Source organism: Carya illinoinensis, chromosome 16 (assembly GCF_018687715.1).
Source record: "Carya illinoinensis cultivar Pawnee chromosome 16, C.illinoinensisPawnee_v1, whole genome shotgun sequence".
NCBI classification, from domain to species: Eukaryota; Viridiplantae; Streptophyta; class Magnoliopsida; order Fagales; family Juglandaceae; genus Carya; species Carya illinoinensis.
This window is the reverse complement of record NC_056767.1, coordinates 3,988,842-4,009,017: the sequence shown is the minus strand read 5'-3', so window position 1 is coordinate 4,009,017 and position 20,176 is coordinate 3,988,842. Positions and strand designations below refer to the sequence as shown.

Below are 20,176 nucleotides of genomic sequence, written 5' to 3'. Positions count from 1 at the left end.
ACCGAATCTTAATTGGTGTCTTTTTGAATTGCCGACATACAGGCGCTGATTATGAAAGATGCCATATTGTCTTAGACCCTTAATTGTTATCTTCCAATAATTAGTTCGTGCCTCTCCCTGGCCCGTATATTATAAAATTGATATTTTCCCAAATTACCAACCAACGAATAACAAAGATGCAGATATTCAAACCAAAAAATTAAATATAAACCGAACTATCGTGGTTGATTTGAAAGTTGATATATATGCCCGTTTCAGTCCAGAAAATTGCTCAAGTAAATATAAATCTATTTCATCTTAGTATTTTTTAAATAAATAAAAAAATTCAACTAATTATTTGGCACGTTGAGAAAGTTTATGTATGTATAAAAAGTTTGTGCACGCAAATATCTCTCTTTGACGGTTTTGTGTAAAGAAACACCATATATTCCCATGAGTTTAGAGTACTAGCTGCACAATGACAAATAGACAACAAGTACTTAATGTGGAAAAATGAGGACATAAATAATTTCGCATAAGATCTCTTGTCCGTCGTACGTAAGGCCAATTTAATTACCAATCCCACAAAATTGACATGAAATATGCACTTATATTACGTACTACTATCGGGTAGTACTACTGTTAACTTGTTATAACTGGGTCTTCAACTGTGGACAAAGTTGGTATAACCATTAGAGGTTTGGGAATTTAATATATATTAAAGAGAAAATCTTAGTTAGATGGGATAATTTACAATATAAGAAAAACTAGTATTTATGATAAATTGTTTATAAGGAGAATATATCATTTTGATAAGAAATAATCATTTTAATAAAAAAAAGCATTGATCAAAATTAGACAGTTTTCTTGTACATAATTACTTTCGAAGTCGCAAATGCAAACTGCCGAGAAAAAAAAAAAAAAAAAAAAAACCCTACTAATTGTTATACATAACTGGCCGTTGGGTCCTCAACTATGTGGACTTTTTCGTCAAGCTGCAAAGTATTTACCAACAAAGGGTTGAAGAAAAGGAAACCCACGTTGCGGGAAATTTTAGTGGGTGACATTTTACATGCATATATGACACGTACACACGGCAACTCGCGCGCCTTTATAAACATACGCATGGACAACACCACCATGCACCCAGAAAAGTTAGTCGGATTTCGGAGTACTGTAAATGAATATGTCTAGCCCCTTGTCGACGTGCATTCAGAAGGCAACTCCAAGTACTTCATCGGAAACGATGGCCCTCTCAACGAAGCTGCAGGCAACTAAACTACGTACGTTTAGTTATTTTGGTTAGGCTTCATTTCCACTACTGTTTTGTCATCGTAAGTGTGTTTGTTTCTAACGTCTCTCAGTTTGTTTTCCCTGCGCTTCTTCACGATTCAGGAACTCGTGTCAGCTTGATTGCCAGTGCTTACATAATAACAATTCTTACTGGTTCTGGAGTTCTGTCCCTAGCTCGGGTTAATGCTCAACTAGGATTGATTGCAGGTTCTGCTGCCATATTCTTCTTCTCCACTGTCAAGTACTTAGGTACTTCAGTCCTCCTATCTACATGTTATCGATCTGACGCTAGAAATTCCCAGAGGCGGTACCATACCTACGTGGGGGCTTTGCAGGAAAACCTCGGTACTTTTTCTCAGCTAGCATCCTAATTTATTTTGGCAATCGATCGTACGTGTGAAGATTATTTAATGAATAGAACTTAATTCATAATGTTTTCGGTATTTGTTTACTTGTGATTAAATCATATGATTTATTCAGAGTAGTAATAGTATTTATAAATTAGTTTGGCCCAAAGTAAAGAGAATTTATTTATTAGCACTCAAGCTTGCAAGTCATGATCTAATTAAAGCTTATTTATTAATTTTCTAGGTGGTACGGAGGTGAAGATATGTGTAGTAGGTCAATATTTGAAGCTTTTCGGGAGTGCCATTGGATACACAATTGGAGCGTCCGCAAGCATGATGTAAGTTAATTCGAAATCTTATATATAGAGAAAAATATTTTAGTCACAAATGAATTATATATAAAAAATTCAAACTGATATGGTTTGACGTTGTACCTCATATTGTAAAGTTACTTTTATTATAAAATAGATCTAACGGGTTACATGAAATCACATCAATCTGTAGATTTATTTTGTATAATCTCTTTATATCTATAGTAGTTATAATGTGAATGTGTGTATATATATATATATATATATAATGACAATCTTATCTTTCCGCTTCCCAACTTAATTCCCGTTAATTGCCACGAAGCTTCATAATTTACCGAATACATGGATTCGCATCTTTATCCTTGAGCTTTCTTCACTAGATCGTCAATATCAAATCTCAAAAAAGCTTTTGATCAATCTTATGTCTTAAATTTTTCTATTACAAACAAAAAAAGAAAAGAGCATTTACGACTAATTAAATATAGTAAAAATAATTATTTGTGATGAAAATATATAAATTTATTTTGACAAAAAATAATTATTTTTATAAAAAATAACGGGTCACAAATACATTGATCTGGTTCAATCAACGAAGAAAAAATAGTCTGATTATAAAGGGAATTGCATTTTCAGACCAATAGTAGACCAGTACCACCAATAAGAATATACTACTCTAGCTAATACGGGCATTTAGCCATATAGTAAAATCTTAATTTGACTTCAACCCAGCAAAGAAAATGGCCGTGGGACAAATTAAAAACAACATTAGTGGACGTGCCCGGCCACTTCACTAGAATTTTGTATATAAAAAGGAAAAAATGTAGTAATTAAGTCTGAGATTAGTTTACCCAGCGGGGCTGCAAAATTGAAGTTTTCTAACTTACTTTCGGTAAATGATCTAATGCAATTAATTATTTTTTCAGAAAAGACTCATGAAAAGCTGAGGTGTCAGCTTCTTATTAGACTCTTAAAAAAGTTCATTTTAATTTGTTCTCTTGGTGGTGCACTGTTTGGAACTCAATGAGAGCTGATGAGTCTTTTTGCTTTTGATCAAACAGGGCAATCCAAAGGTCTATCTGCTTCCACAGCAGTGAAGGCAGGAATCCATGCCAAATCAACAGCTACCCATATATCATTGCATTTGGCCTTGTTCAGATAATTCTCTCTGTCATTGGTGATTTCAAGTGGTTCTCCATTATCGCAGCTGTGATGTCCTTCATTTATTCCACAATTGGTCTTGGCCTCGGCATCGCAAAAGTAGCAGGTCCATGTTACTGCTTAATTTATGCCTTCAATTTTTTTTCATTTTCTTGAATCGTAACTTGCTTATTGACTTGATTTTCCTTTAATTTGATTGCTCAAACACCAGAAACTGGAAAGTTTTGGGGAAGTGTGACTAGAATAAGCAATAGTCATGTGAATGAAACACAAAAGATATGGAGGAGCTTCCAAGCACTCGGGGACATAGCATTTACTTTCTCTTTCTCCATCGACTTTAATGAAATTCAGGTTTATTTTGTTCCAGGATTTAAGAGCTACAATTATCTTCTCTCTTTGTAAATGATCAGAGTTGTATATATGCTGAACTAACCGATACTGGTAAAAAACAGAACTGTCAGAATTTGAGTGAAGAATGAAGAAGATTTGCCATGATCTTGTTGAGAGGAAAATAACGTGAAGTAAGACAACAAAGAGATGGAAAGTTTCAGTATATTCAAGTATTCAGTGGGTAAGTTGCTTTACAGAGGAATCCGAGAGTATATTTTATATATATGGTCATGAAAGACTAAATAAACTAGCTAATAATCCTATACAAGTTGTCCAACAAGAAGCATAAATAAAGGAAGATGGCATGTGGGCACTGTCTTTGACAGTTATGTTTCCAAGGGGCTGGACTGCAGTGCTGTAAATTGAGGATTCCTATGTTGTCTTGTCACTCAATTTAATTGAATCTTGAGACTCCCCTTCAAGGTGGACGCACGGATTAAGTGTGTTCATCTTGGACAGTAGAAAAAGGAATGTAGCAGTAGGTAGAGCCTTTGTTAGGATATCTGCAATCTGTAACTTTGAACTCACATGTATTGGTGTAATGATTCCAGCAAGCACTTTCTCTCTAACAAAATGACAGTCCAGCTCAATGTGTTTTGTTCTTTCATGGAACATTGGATTTTTGGTGAGGTGTAGGGCTGCCTGGTTATCACAATATAGGAGGGCAGGTCTCGAATGGCTTGTGTTAAAATCTTGCAGCAGGTTCATTAGCCATACAATTTCACAGCTGGTGTTGGCCAATGCACGGTATTCAGCTTCAGCAGAGGACCTAGATATAGTGGTTTGCTTCTTTGATTTCCAACTAATCAAGGAATCTCCCAAGAAGATGCAAAAACCAGTGGTAGATCTTCGGGTTTCAGGACAAGCAGCCCAATCTGAGTCACTAAATGCTCTGAAAAGTAGTTCAGATTTGGAAGAATATAGGAGACCTTGGCCTATGGATCCTTTGAGATATCTCAAGACTCGGTGTGCAGCTTGCTGATGGATTTGTGAAGGCCGATCCATAAATTGACTTAAGATGTTAACAGAATAAGTGATGTCCGGTCTTGTAATGGATAAATAAATTAACCTTCCAACCAGCCTCCTATAACTTGTAACGTCAATGATAGGATCTGCTGCCAAATGAGAAAGTTTATGATTCAATTCCATTGGTGTGCTGATAGGCTTGCATCCGAGCATACCAGCATCCTCTAAAATCTCAAGAGTGTATTTCCTTTGATTCAAATGAACTCCTTTTTCTGATCTTGCTATTTCTAAGCCAAGGAAATACTTTAGATTGCCAAGATCTTTGATTTTAAATTGGCTGTGCAGATATGTCTTGATGGAGTCAATTGTTTTGAGATCATTGCTTCTAATGAGAATGTCATCAACATACACTAATAATGCAATAAACTGGCCATCATGAATCTTTGTGAACAAAGAGTAATCTGACTTGGATTGTTGGAAACCAATGGCAATGAGGGATGTGGAAAATTTTGAATGCCATTGCCTTGAGGCTTGCTTAAGGCCATAAAGGGATTTGTGCAGCCTACAAACTAAATTTTGATCTGTGATTGACTCCCCTTTAGGCTGAAATCCCAGAGGCAAATCCATGTAGATCTCTTCTTCTAAATCCCCATGAAGAAAAGCATTGTGAACATCCAATTGGTTCAAATACCAATTGTGAATTGCTGCCAAAGTAAGGAAGACACGAACAGTAGTGATCTTTGCAACCGGGCTAAAGGTTTCATGGAAGTCGAATCCCTCTCTTTGAGTGTAGCCCTTGGCTACCAATCGGGCCTTGTGCCTTTCTATAGAACCATCAGAGTGCAATTTGGTCTTGTAGACATATCTACAGCCAATTGCTTTCTTTCCTTTTGGAAGAGTAGTGACTGTCCAAGTGTTGTTGGCCTCCAATGCATTCAACTCATCTGCCATGGCTTTGATCCAATGCTCAGAGAGAACAGCCTCAGCATAAGTGGTAGGATCTCGGGTAGAGGAAAGGGAGAGTGTATAGGCCTTGTGAGAGGGGGAGAAATGAGTGTAGGAAAGGTAATGCTCAAGTGGATGAGCAGTGGAGTGATGAGATGATGGTGAAGATGCTGAGTTGCAGTGATAATCAAGAAGGTATTTAGGTGGGTTTTTGACCCTATCCGATCTTCTTAGAGGTGCAGGAGATGGTGAGGGTAAAGTGGTGGAAGGAATAGGATTAGAAGGAAGGGAAGGAGAGAAAGGAGGGTCGGTTGAAAGGGAATAAGGTGAGGGTGTATTTAGGTCATTGACAGAAGAAGGGTCGGTTGGAAGGGGATCTTGGAAGTCTACATTCGAAGGGATGGGAGGTAAAATGGAGTCTGGAGATGGAGCAAGTGTAGAATTGTAGTGATGATGTTGGAAAGGAAAATTAGTTTCATGAAAAATGATGTCTCTTGAGATGCTATACTTGTGACTGTCCAGATCATAAACTTTGTATCCCTTAACCCCTGGTGGATATCCTATGAACATACACCTCCTTGCTCTTGGATCTAGCTTGGTTCGATTGTGTTTGAGAGTGGAGACAAAACATAAGCAACCAAAGACTCTTAAATGTGAATATGAAGGAGGAGCTGAAAACAAAAGCTCATAAGGTGACCGATTGTTAAGTACAGGAGTGGGGATCCTATTTATTAAGTGAACTGCTGTTAGAACAGCATCTCCCCAAAACTTGGTGGGAAGAGAGGCTTGGAAGAGCAAAGCCCGAGTAGTGGAAAGGAGGTGCTGATGCTTCCTTTCAACTACCCCATTTTGCTGAGGGGTATAAATGCATGTCTTTTGATGAAGGATTCCATGTTTATTATAGAATTCTTGCATTAGAAACTCGGCTCCATTATCAGATCTAATTTGTTTCACCTTAATATTGTATTGAGTTTTTGTCATTTGGATGAAAGACTGCAAGAGACTTCGAGTTTCAGATTTAAACTTCATTAAAAAAATCCATGTCATTCGGCTATAGTCATCTACTATAGTGAGGAAATATTGATGTCCTTGAGGTGTGGCTTGTGAATATGGTCCCCAAATATCACAATGGATTAACTCAAAAGGAGAAGAAGTGGAAGAAACACTGCGGGGAAAGGGATTTCTTTTCTGTTTTGCAAAATGACAAACATCACATTGATTGAAATCAGTACATTTTACATCTGAGGCATGAGAAGAAATCAAATTTAACCTTTGATTTGATACATGCCCTAATCTGAAATGCCATAAATGAAAATCTTGACTTGTTGAAACTTGTTGGACTTGAGATAAAAGGCTGGGATCAGAATTGGTTGTTGCTGGACTTTGATAAAAAAAACTTCCTAGTGAATTGGAATCAAGGAAGTAGAGTCCCTCTCGTACTCTAGCAACTCCAATCACTGTCCATGTAGCTAGGTCCCGAATGAGACACTGTTTTTGAGAGAAAATAAGACATAGAGAAGAGTTTTGAGTTAACTTGCTGACTGAGAGAAGATTAAAAGAAAAAGATGGTATGCATAATACTCCATGGAGGGTTAAGGTGTTACTGATCTGAACAGTGCCTATATGAGTGACTTGTGCTTTTTCTCCATTTGGCATCTGTACATAAGCTTGAGAAGTTGAAATGATGGAGGAGAGAAGGCTGGTGGAGCAGACCATGTGGTCTGTGGCTCCAGTATCCACTATCCATGTGATGTGTTTTGGTTTGTGTGAAATGCAGGTGGTCATGGATGCAAGATGGTGATCATGTTCAGAGGAAAAAATGAAGGGTGAATGGTAAGTCATCATACCTGCCATGTGAGAGCCGTGAGTGGTAGGGTCAGGCTGTGAGGCATTCTTTCCTTTGCCCGAGTCCTCTATGCTGAGCTGTGATGTCTGTGAGTTTGCCAAGAGCATGAGTTGCCGAATCTGAGTTTGACTCAAAGCTAGCTGGGCAGGTTCTGCTGCATTGCCATTAGAGGGTTGACTGGTGGTCTGATTTGCCAAGTGATTGTTTCCTTGTTTGGTCTTTGTAAACTTGAAGTCAGGAGGGAATCCAATCAACCGATAACACTTATCCTTAGTGTGTCCAGTTTTCCCACAATTGTAACAAGTGATGTCAAACTTATCTCTCTTCCTGGTTTGATGGTGAGATGCTGCATTCAGTTGGGTAAAATACTCATTTACAGACTGAGTTCCTTGTATGATGGTCCCAAGTTGATGTTGAAGTTGATAAATCCGAGCATTGTCAGGTTGTGCAAACCTGTCTTTGAGTTTGTCCCATATTTTCTTAGCATCACCTATGAAGCAGACATTTGATGATATCTCCTGGGATATGGAGTGAAGGATCCAAGAGAGGATGAGATTATTACATCTAACCCATGGTCCATAAAGATCACTAGTTACAGCAGGGGTGATGATGCTTCCATCAAGAAAGCCTAATTTATTTTTGATAGAAAGAGCAAGAGTGAAGGATCGGCTCCATGATAGGTAGTTGGGGCCAGATAGAGGTGGAGTGATGACTACAGTATTGATGCCATCAGAATGATGAAGGAAAGATGGGCTGTTGCTGTCTTCGGATGGTGAGAGATTTCTGGTAGGAGGATTAACAACAGTTTCCTCTGTAGACATGTTGAAATTTGAATGAGAGTTGATAGTAGCAGAAGAAAATCAGAATGAGGAAGGTGAGCAAAAGAACAGGTCAAAGATCCTGCTCTGATACCATGTCAGAATTTGAGTGAAGAATGAAGAAGATTTGCCATGATCTTGTTGAGAGGAAAATAACGTGAAGTAAGACAACAAAGAGATGGAAAGTTTCAGTATATTCAAGTATTCAGTGGGTAAGTTGCTTTACAGAGGAATCCGAGAGTATATTTTATATATATGGTCATGAAAGACTAAATAAACTAGCTAATAATCCTATACAAGTTGTCCAACAAGAAGCATAAATAAAGGAAGATGGCATGTGGGCACTGTCTTTGACAGTTATGTTTCCAAGGGGCTGGACTGCAGTGCTGTAAATTGAGGATTCCTATGTTGTCTTGTCACTCAATTTAATTGAATCTTGAGAAGAACACAGTTTTTAATTCTCCACCATCAGACTCGAAGATTATAATGAAGAAGGCCATTAAATTCAGCTTTGCATTCATAACCTTTTTCTACATGGTTTGTGGCTATTTGGGTTATGCTGCTTTTGGAGAGAGCACGCCCAGAAACCTCCTTGCTGGATTCGGCTTCTATAACCCATATTGGCTGCTGGACATAGCACATGTTGCCGTGTCTCTCGGGTGTGTTGCTGAGTACCAAGTTAATTCCCGAGCACTCTTTGCCTTGACTGAGGATGCTGCAACACATGAAAGATTCACAGGAGAGGCCATAAACCCAATCCTGAGTGGCCGCCCAGATAGACTCAATCTCTACCGTTCTGTTTGTAGAACAATTTTTGGGATGATAATTACTGTGATATCAATGTTTCTGAAGCACTCCTTGGAAAACGTGGCTAGACTTACTGGGATTTTAGGGTTTTGGCCTCTCACTGTTTACTTGCCTGTGCGGATGTATATAGCTAAAAAGAAGATAACAAGATGGAGCGCAAAATGGGTTTTCCTTCAAATCCTGAGCCTGGCGCTCCTCATCATCAACATTGCTGCTGTAGTAGGCTACATTGCTTGGGTGGTTCTTGATCTCCAGACTCACAAGCTCTTCAAGGAAAACTAGGTTGAAATTCAATGCTTGAAGAGCCAGCACTGCTTTTGAGTGGTTTGCCGACATAATTTACGAGTTTTCTTTCGGTTTGCAGAGTCATGCATGCATCGTATTGGTGTCATATACAGTGTGTTTTGAGTGCAAACTGCAAAACAGTACTACTAATATGTGGGAGATGTTCGTGAATTGCGTCTTGTGGGTTTGGCTGTTGTTAATCAGTGTTTTTTTTAGTAAGAATTATTTGAAGTGTGTCTTTTATTATTCCTCTATTTGTGGTTTTAGCAGTTTAATATGAGTGAATTGTTTTTCTTGAGTAGTACTGCTCCATTTGTTTCTCAATCAGCACATATATATTAAACTCTAAGGAAAAGCTGAAACATATCATTAATGCTGTCTAAAACTAGATAATCCGGCCTTATCCAAAACGAAAATGGTCCTAATTAGAGACTTTAATTGACATTTTTCGTGTCGATAACAAGCAAGTCGGTCATTTGTTCGCATGGTCCTCTTAAATGTAACCGACCGTGGATACACAAACATATATATATGAACATATACTACTATTCTAAGTCCTTTGAACTATATATTATCTACGTGACATAATTTGATTTGAAAAATAAATTTTAAAATTTGAATTTTACAAATTAAAATTTTCCATTTAAATCATGTGAATGGTAAACTAGATCTACATGCACTAATTTAAAAATATAATAACTATATATATTATTTGGTTGGGAACCTATATACAATAAATTAATCACATTTGAGGAAAATAGCTTATATCTATATGTATTGTTTTCCTCTTCACTATCTTTATCTTCGTTTAGAAACCATCGGCATAATGCTAATTGCTATGATTTGTCCGTGTGTTTAAATATATATGTGTAAAGTACTGTATCTCCGACCATGTTCACTTATTTTTTGCTCACTACAAATTAGGAGTACTCTTTGTGGGGTTTTGTTTTTTAAGCGAACTACTACTTTTATATATATATATATATATGGAGGCAAACGCGCGCTGAATATGAAAGCTATCCATTATATATCCCTCCACCATCACCCACTCCCTAACGTTCTGGGGAAAAGTCAATTACCTAGGTCATGAATGGCCGACTCGGTCAAGAAAAACGACTAGGCCAAGCTGCAGAAACCCAATGCATGTTAGTTATCTCGATTAATGACAGAATTGAAGGTATATTAATTAGTGCTGTATATATAGTGCCAATATATATGAATTAAAATGATATATATATATATATGAAAAATTCTATACACCATACTAGGCCTCTTATTTGCATCCTGGCCACTAAGTAAGATGTAACATATTTATCACTATTAAATGATCATTTATTACATATTTTTTTGTTATCAAATGATGATAAATTAATATATATATATATATATATAGATGATTTAGTTTTGTGGGATCACAGTGTGGTTGGCCTTATCAGTCAAATTTATCCTTCGAATTTTTGAAATTAAAAAAAATATAGATTAATTTCAGTTTGCTGTTTGATCCATCATTCCTTCATATTTCTATTTAGAACGGCCTTAACGATAACGTACGCTAGCAGTACGTCTAGATAAAAGTAAATAAAGAGTAAAAAAGTCTTCTAAAGAATTATAAGAAAAAATTAAGCTACAAATATAAAATCCAAATATATATAACAAACTTAAATAAAACATGAAAGCCAAAAAATATACTTTAAAAAAAAAAAAAAGGATTTTTTAAGGCAAATTAATGGCCGCCACCACCACATGGAGTGGAGGGGCCGGGAGGGAATAACCTAGCGCTTCCTACAGTCTGAAGACGACGGTAGCAGCGCCTCGTACGTCGAATCCATGTATTTCGGGACTGCAGAGACAGGCAGCCTAGTTTCTTCGCCTCCAAAAGTCCGTCAGCGTCTCCTCCACCAGTGACTTCGCCGACCACATGCGTCAAGTATCGCAAGCTCCATTAACTCGAACGTGTTGATCACTTCATCCTCACGTCTTCTTTTGCTTAGCTCTTGTACCGTTATCTTATTTGGCTTTTTTTGTTTTATTTTTTCTAATTTGTTTAAAAGCACAAAAAAAGTAATTTAAAACAGACTTTTTTACTGTAATTCTAATCGAGAAAAACGAAAATGATTCTCTTTTTTTTTTTGTTTTTTTAAAATATACTTGAGTTGTAAATCTTATTGAGTAATATATATTATCTATTTTAATATGTTTATTTATTTTTAATAAGCTTAAACTTGTTCGATCTCAAACTATGTGATTAATTTATTATTTCTCATATAAATAAACATCATTACTTGAGATCATATTCATTTGCATAAAGTCATATAAATCATCAGTATATCAATTTTTCTGAAAATAAATATTAAAATATTACTCAAAATATTTTTTTTTTTTCGGCAATAAATCATGTGTTAGGGGGCTTAATTTAAAAGACGAAATATGGAGAAATGAGATAGTAAAGGAAAGGGAAAGTAGTGTCAAGAATGCAGGGAATAGGAAAAAGGACGTGAGGTGAGTTGATGTAACATAAAGAAGGGGAAGAAATAGATAAAAGGGGAGGGGGGCAGACGACTTAGGGGACTTTTGGATCTTCGGGAGGACTTCTTCTGGATCTTGCGGGGGGACTTTTCGAGGGACCCTTGGCCAGACTCCTTAGAGGCTTTCCGGTCAGGCTTTTTCAATCTCCAGATTCGGCTTCCAGTGACAGAGTCCAAATCAGTAGATTGATCTGCAAATTAGTTGTACAGTGAGGATGAGAGACCCTGGGAGATTGTAAATAAAGCTTATGTAGTGGATTATTCCTTCTCCAAACTCTTGTGGATGTATGCTTAGTGCCGAATCACATAAATTTGTGTATCTACTTCTCTCTATTTTCCCTACATTCTTATACTGTTTACCTTCATGCTCATACGCATGGATTCTGTACAGTCGCATTGGACCAACTGGGGTCTTGCACCATCTCGTCCTAGCCCAGCTCCACTGGATCCGCACATTGCGGACACAAGCCCAACGCCACCATCGGCGTGCCGGCCCAAGATTGAGTCAAGGCCAAGACCGACTGGGTAACCCGGCCCAAAGGCGTACGAAACACGACGTTAACATGATCATGTATAAATAATTTTAAATATATATGCAATAGATATTTGTATCTTAAATAATGACTATATGTACAAATTTGGAAGAATCCATACACTTATGATACATACATAAATAGCTATAATAACTTCATTACATAATTAAAAAACAATACATTAAATTAATATAAATACAATTATAAGAATTTATTGTCCAATAAAAATTGTGTAAGGACAGGGTGCTATTGTCTAAGGACAGGGTGCTACCCACTCATGGGCCCGCAACTTCAATAAGTACATATAACCATACACAATTAATATATGTAATATATATATACAATATGATTAATATTAATATAAAATTTTTATAAAAAAAAAGACATACCTGCGAGATTGTGTGACGAGAACTGGCAATCTAGAATGGGCTATCAAATACATCTACTAATCTATTAAAAAATAAAATGTTAGTTTACTATAGAAAAAAATTATTAATCTACTAAATAAATAAAAGTATTAATCTATAAAAATATTAATCTATTAAATAAATAATATTAATATATTATGAATTTTTTTATAAACTGAGTAACCAAAGATTAGAAAAAAAAAATGAATTAAAAAAATCAAAATATCATGTCGAGACAAACAAAGTTACAAGAGGGCCATCTTCTATTTGACTATTTGACTATATTCTCTCGAGATTCTCCTCATTGTTATTTGTTAATCTATTATCTCATTTGGAAGCTTCAAGCGAATCAAGCCTTCAAAAACAAAAAGTGAAAAAGGTCTAACCTTTTTAGCTAAAACCTTTTTAGTTTTTAGCGTGAAATGAAATAAAGAGTGGAGAGTCTGGAGACGCCGAGAGCGAGAGCGAGAGCGACTGAGAGAGAGGACGCTGAGAGCGAGAGCGACTGGAAATGATCTGTCGGCAGTCGCCGGGTTACACCTCAGTGCCTCATAGTCGAGCAGCAGAGCAGCTAACAGGTAAAATCTTCTGCTTCCTGCCTTCCTTTTTTTTTTTTGTTTTGATGTTGAAAAGTAGAGAAAATAAAATGTAAAGGATGAAATGAGTTTTGACGTTGGAAAGTGGAGAAAACAAAAGTGAAGGAGGAGATGTGAAAATACGGTATTGTGCCGTGTGAGAATGAAATATAGTCTGTAAAAGGATGTTTGACAGATTGCCATAACCGATTGAAATGTTTTAGAAAATGTAAAGAGACTAAAAATGTTACCGGATATAGTTATAATTTTTTTTTAATTTTATTTATAATAAAAATATGTATTTTATTCTATATGAGATGTGCTTTTTTATATTAGATTAAATTTTATAGAGGGGGCCAACACATAATAAATTCATATTATTTTATTAAATTAAAAAAATTAACATATAATTTTTTTTTTCAAATTTCTGGGGGGCCATGGCCCCCCCCCCCCCCCCCCCCCCTGCCCCAACGTGGCTCCGCCACTGCATGCGGGGCCTTTCCTGCACCCCGCCGCACATGGGCTAGCGTGGGGTTTTCATCATCAACTTATAATATTGAAAAAGTAATATATATACAATGTAGGGCCTCGCATTGTATAGATTTTTCCCACCTTATATATCTAGCTTGTTTCAATGAACGAAGGTGTCGCTGTCCAAAACGTTAATCAAGTGTAACCGGAAAATTGGTGCGATCGATTGCGGGTCCTTTAAGCATCTCTTAATCGAATCTTCTACTAAAACAATATCCTCTTCCCTTCCATTTTCTTCCATCAAAATCTTGGCTTTTTTTCATCCATTCCTTCAAATCTCATTCCCTTCCACGAAACTCACTTTTGACTAACGAAAAACATCTAAGAGATTTTAATATTAATTCGGAGCTAGATAATTTTGATTAGGTGGTTAATTACGTACTCTTTCAGTGCCAAAGATTTGCAGAAGTAGTCTTTTATCTAGCTCCCAAGGAGACGTGCAGTTCTTTCAAACCACTCTCATATCAATACTTCTGCCGTTCTTCAACGACGTCGACGTGGTTGGACTCATTGGAGCTTTAGATAAGACTTCTGATATTCTCTTGACTAAATGTATCCAGAATTCTTTTCAAGTATATATAACAACTTAAAAGTCAGACTAAATACGATCGACTTCATGTCAGAACTCAGCGGCCAAGGGAAGTAGTATATATTTTGGAGACTTTCAAGGATACCAGCAAGACGGAACTGTTCTGCTTCACGTTCACACATGCAATTCTTTAGCTAGCTCCAACTTTCATGGCAACCTAGCTCCGGCCTTCTTTTAGACTAAAGAATAAATAGATTTGCAAATTAATTAGCCCTTTAATTATCGCCACACTTGACTCGATACGTACATGACCTATAATCATGTGAAAGCTTACTACATTAGCGTATATAAAAAATAATTTGTATTTTTATTCTTTTTATGAATAAATAAGTACTCCTGCATGCAGCATATATGTGGGGTGATTTCAAATTTGTAAATAGTATAACTCATCATCACCGAATATCATTTATACTATCAAAATGATCAGATTGCGGAGGATGTGGTATTGATCAAATTATTAGCTTATAGTAGATTAAGACATACTCTCATTTTTCAATTTTATCATGAAATTATGACACATTATTAAATTGAAAAAGAAATATTAATTCTATATATATGCCAAAAGAATATAATATATGAGTTAAATGATTAAATTTCACACATGATTCTCATTGAAGATAATAAAAATAAAATAGAAAATGAGGTGGAAAAAAGAGAATGCAGAAGAGAGATCACTTTGAGGGTTACAACTTTGCTATTAGTACATCTCTCATCTAGTCACGCGCTTGGAAATCTTTATCACTTGAAACAAGCAAATAGAAAACAAGGGACCAACTCTCGAAATTTATTTGTTTACGGATTATCTCCGTCGCATATTTTATCTTGAAAATTTTTAGAGTGAATTGACCTTAAGAATTGCGGGCAACTAGGGGAATAAAATATTTCAAGCCCATAATGAGTTTCCAAGCCTAGCCCAAGGTGGGGGGTCTCATCAGGAGGAAATAAAGAGGGAATGAAGGAGAGGACAAAAGGCTAAGGAAAGAAATTAATGTGTCAGGAGGGAAAAAAAATGAGATGTGATATAAAGGAGAGGAGATGTGACATAAAGAAGGGTATGGGTAGAGCATTAAGGGAGGAAACCAGATGACTTTTGGGGGAGACGACGGATTCAGCTTCTTCAACCTCACATCTAGAACACGAACAACGGTAGGGGTGTAATTGATCCGGTTCGGTCCGGTTTTGGACAAAATTTAGAACCGAATTGGTATGTACTGGTTTTGCATTTTTCAAAACCGATTACGCACCGATTACCCTCCTAAACCGGTACTTCGGTTTTACCAGTTTCTGGTTCGGCTCGGTCCGGTTTTTCAGTTTTAATGTACTATATTATATATATTATAGTATATAATACTATAGTGATAATATATTGTAGTATATTATAATATATATTATAATTGTATTATAGACTATAATGATATAATATAATATATAATATAATGACATATTATAATATATTATAATATATAGTGATATAGTATTAGTATAACTATTAATATGTACTATATAATATTAGTATAACTATTAATACAATAAAAAAAATGATATAAGATTTTAAAATTTAATATTATATTAATTAGTAATTTATCATATAATACAAAACTATTTTATATATAGTTATATATTATATATAAATATTATATACAATAGAAAAAATTAATATATATATATATATATAAACCAGTCCTGTCCGGTTTTAGAAAAAAAAATAGAACTAGACCGATTTTGACCGGTTTTAAAAAAAAATAAAACCGATATCGGACTAAACCAAACTCGAAACCGGACTGATCCTACCGGGTTGGTCCAGTTTAAACCGGTTTTTTTTTACACCCCTAAACAAAGAGACTACGTCGGAATCGGAACTCCGACTTCCGATTCTGACTTTTGTCGGAATCGAAATCGAGCTCCAATTCCGATTCCGACTGGAATCGGAGTCCGACTCTGTTCGGAAGTCGGAATTCTGACTCCCGATCGGAATTCCGACTTCCGAAATCCGAACATGAGTCGGAATTCCGATTCCAGTCGGAATTCAGAATTCCGATCGGTTCCGGAATTCCGAATTCCGACTTATTTAGTATGATAGGTTTTATCTTATTTTAAATTTAATTATATACTAATATATGTATTAGTTTAATGTGATTAATCAAAAAGTAAATTTTAACTTGAAATAGTATTAATTTAAATTTTAAATATAAAGAAATCAGTATTTATATGTAGATTAATACACGACTCTGCTTATAATTTATATGTAGTAAAATTCTTAGATTAAAAATATAGTTATTGATCAGTGTTATATAAATTTTTTTATAATGAAGTCAGTCTTTTTATAAAAGACTTGAATTTGTACTTTTGAAATTAGTACATAGCATTTCTCTTTTACCATTTATGATTAATTTACTAATTAAGGAGACTTGCATTATGGGAGATATAGTACTTATATATATATATATATATAGATATCTGTGTGTGTGTATATATATATAGGCGGCTCATGATCTAGCTAGCTCCCTTCGCATTTTCGGCTCATGAGTTTTGTTACATACAAATGAATTTACATACCGATCTGCGTATTAATATTATTATCTTCATATTCAAAATTTAGATTGATATAATTTTCATTAAAAGTCTGACTATATATTTTCTTTATAGCTAGCTAGGAGCTAATTATACATAATTCAGAAGATCATAAACAATGAATAATAGAAATAACAGCCGAGTTCAAAGTTTGATTAAACAGTCCATAAGAACAAACATTTTGATTCAACCAAAAAAGAAACATCATTTGCAGCATCGTAGTTGGTCATTTGAAGTACCTGAAATTAAGATAAAAAAAAAAAAATTCAATCAATAAATGTAACCAAATATTGATTCAGAAAATGTAACCAAGTAAAAGTAAAATTTAATTACCATTAATACCAAGGACGGAATAAGTTAATTCTGATATCAACTTATCTTTATCCATAGTCCATCAGTCATCAGCAACTATACTGGGGTTCACAATTACATCTGTGAAATGATAAAAAAATATAAATTAAATAAATTAGTATAATCATAAAAATAATTAAAATAATCAATAATAAAAAAACAAGTAAAATAAGGTTATCATCTTCAAGCCTATAGCTCTCATCGTCAATGCCAATGCTATCTAGTCCAAGGGGTATATCACTGATCCAGTTCTGTGTGCAAACGAGGGCCTCCACAGTTGACGGTGACAAAGAACTCTGGAAAGCATCTAACACTCAACCTCCAGTGCTAAACGCCGACTCAGATGCAACTGTCGTAATAGGAATGGCTAGCACATCTCGGGCAATACGGGAAAGGATTGGATACTTGACGGAATTAGCCTTCCACCAAATGCATATCTCAAATGCAGGACTAGGTGCCTCGACCTCTTCCATAAAATACCGTTCAACCTCTGAAGTACACCCCATAATATTCTTCGACGCAACGAGCTGATGATACTCATTCATGATGTCGTAATTCCTACGGCGTCGAGGCAATGCACCTACTGGGCTAAAGTCATCAGAGGGAGGTGTCGGAGTCACGTGTGAGGTACCCGCTGAAGATGAAGGTTGTCCACTATTTTTGTAATGGATGTACAAGTCATCGAGATCAGTTTTAAGCGATGTAATAAACGATGCAGCCTTCATTGCCCCAAGGACAGAATTAGCCCAATATTCTATCACGGCCAACTTGATTCGGGGGTCAAGGATCACAGCCACAAAGAGTAATCTATTTATCTTCTCAACCTGCCCCCAATATTTATTATATTTGGACAGCATCCTCTGAGCCATACCATATAGAAGTCCGCTAGGGTCATCACAACCATCTTCCAAGTGGTGGTGTAGTGTCGAGATCTGACTGAACCACAAGTTTGCAGTCGTGTATGCGGATCCAGATATTTTCATTGTAATATCATAAAAAATCTGCAAAAATGTGACAAAAAATCCTACACTCATCCAATCATGTGTGTCCGGCGGACCGAGCCCCTTTCCGGCAGGCTCCAGCAAAGCATACTTAAGGCCCCCATCTTCCACCTCCATCCGCTCAAATACTTTCTGGTACCTCTGTGCTACATCCAACATCATATATGTAGAGTTCCATCGAGTGGGAACGTCCAAGCACAGCGTCCGTGAATGTTTTATCCCAAGTTGTTCTTCTATTGCCCTGAATTTTTTCAGCCGTTGGGGAGAAGCCCTCACATACCGCACAATGTTGCGGACTTTGGTAATGGAATCATCAACCTCTTTTAAGCCCTCAGTCACAATCAGGTTGATTATGTGAGCACAACAACGAATATGGATAAACTCATGGTCCCGGATGACATCATCTCTCACTCTCGTATTCCGCTTGAACCATTCGATTGCAGTATCATTGGCACTAGCATTGTCAACTGTAATGCACAAAACTTTCTGAATTCCTCAATCTTTCAAGCAATCATCCATTGCCGCCCCAATTGATGCACCCTTATGATCACTGATTTCTTTGAATCCAATAATCCGTTTTTTTTAAAATCCATGAACTGTCAATGTAGTGTGCTGTAATACACATGTAGGAAACATTCTGTATAGACATCCATGTGTCAGTCGTAAATGAGACTCTCTGGCCAGTCCTCACAAACATTTGTCTCATCTCAGCCTTCTCTTTTAAATGCCTTTTCATACAATCCCGCATCACTGTATACCGTGACGATATTGGGAATCGTGGCTCAATGAGCTTGACAAACTTGCGGAACCCTCTTTTTTCAACTGTCATAAAAGGCATCTCATCTTCAATGATCATCTCAGCAAGCGCATCTCTCAACAACTTCTCACTGTATTGAGGGATAACCATTTTCTTAACTTGCGTACCATCAGTCGCAGTAGAAGTTTCATAACTCAGCGTTGTCTGATCTTTGGCCGCCAATCCCTTCGCTATCTTATACCTCTGGCAACCATTTAGATGTGATATCAATCCAGTAGTGCCTTGTTTCTTTGAATGACATCCAACTTCTTGGCCACAATGGTTGCAAGCCGCGTACGGTTCCGAGGTATCACCGTCAACCTTGGTGAAATGTTCCCACGTCCACGATCTTTTTTTATTTGATCGTGGACGTGGTGGCTTGGCACTCACGGATGGAGGTGGTACATCCGGCTCATCCCCAATACCCATCTCAGTCTCCTCATTAAATGTATATTCATCTTCTATATTTACCGGGAGTGGGAATCGACTACTTGCACATGGAGTTTGTGTTCTGGAAGAGGGTCTCGATCTCGGTGCTGGGGACGGCATTGTGGCATCTTGATCCTGTTCTGGGGTCCCATATGGTTCTTCCTCCATAGCTTCAAATCTGACACATTTATAGAAGACCAAATTAATAAGTTTATTAAAAAAACAATAAAAGAATCTGCCAAAGATCATTACTACAGATTCTTGCATGGTGAATGAGGCTCATGATCATCCTTCTAGTTCCTTCTAGTGATGCCTAGAACAATTTAAGGTGTCTTTTTGATTATTAGATTGCTGTAGTTTTCAATATCTTTATCTCATGATAATTTTCAGCCAAGTTATATATATATATATATATATATATTCCTATATATCCTATATTCCTATATTCCTATATATATATATATATTCCTATATATATATATAATATATCTTTATCTGGCTAGACAGTAGAGGAAAATATAATATACCATATGGTTATAATATACCATATATAATATAATACACATATATCTTTATCTCAATATAATTTTCAGCCAAGTTATAATATACCATATATAATATAGGGTTATGAATGACGGCTAGACAGTAGAGGAAAATTAGCCTCTACTGCATCTCATTTTAATCACAAGCAAAATACGCCAGTTGCCTATAGCTACTAAGCCT

The 20,176-nt window shown here is 36.2% G+C and overlaps 1 protein-coding gene across 1 annotated transcript; it reads left to right on the top strand.

Annotated features, from left to right (window-relative positions):
• Window positions 1–1,225: 1,225 nt before the first annotated feature.
• On the top strand, window positions 1,226–9,142 carry LOC122298716 (amino acid permease 3-like). Its single transcript, XM_043108584.1, has 6 exons — window positions 1,226–1,249; window positions 1,344–1,617; window positions 1,864–1,957; window positions 2,989–3,194; window positions 3,300–3,439; window positions 8,498–9,142. Exons 1-6 carry the CDS (start codon window positions 1,226–1,228, stop codon window positions 9,140–9,142), a joined length of 1,383 nt encoding a protein of 460 aa, XP_042964518.1.
• Window positions 9,143–20,176: the final 11,034 nt, after the last annotated feature.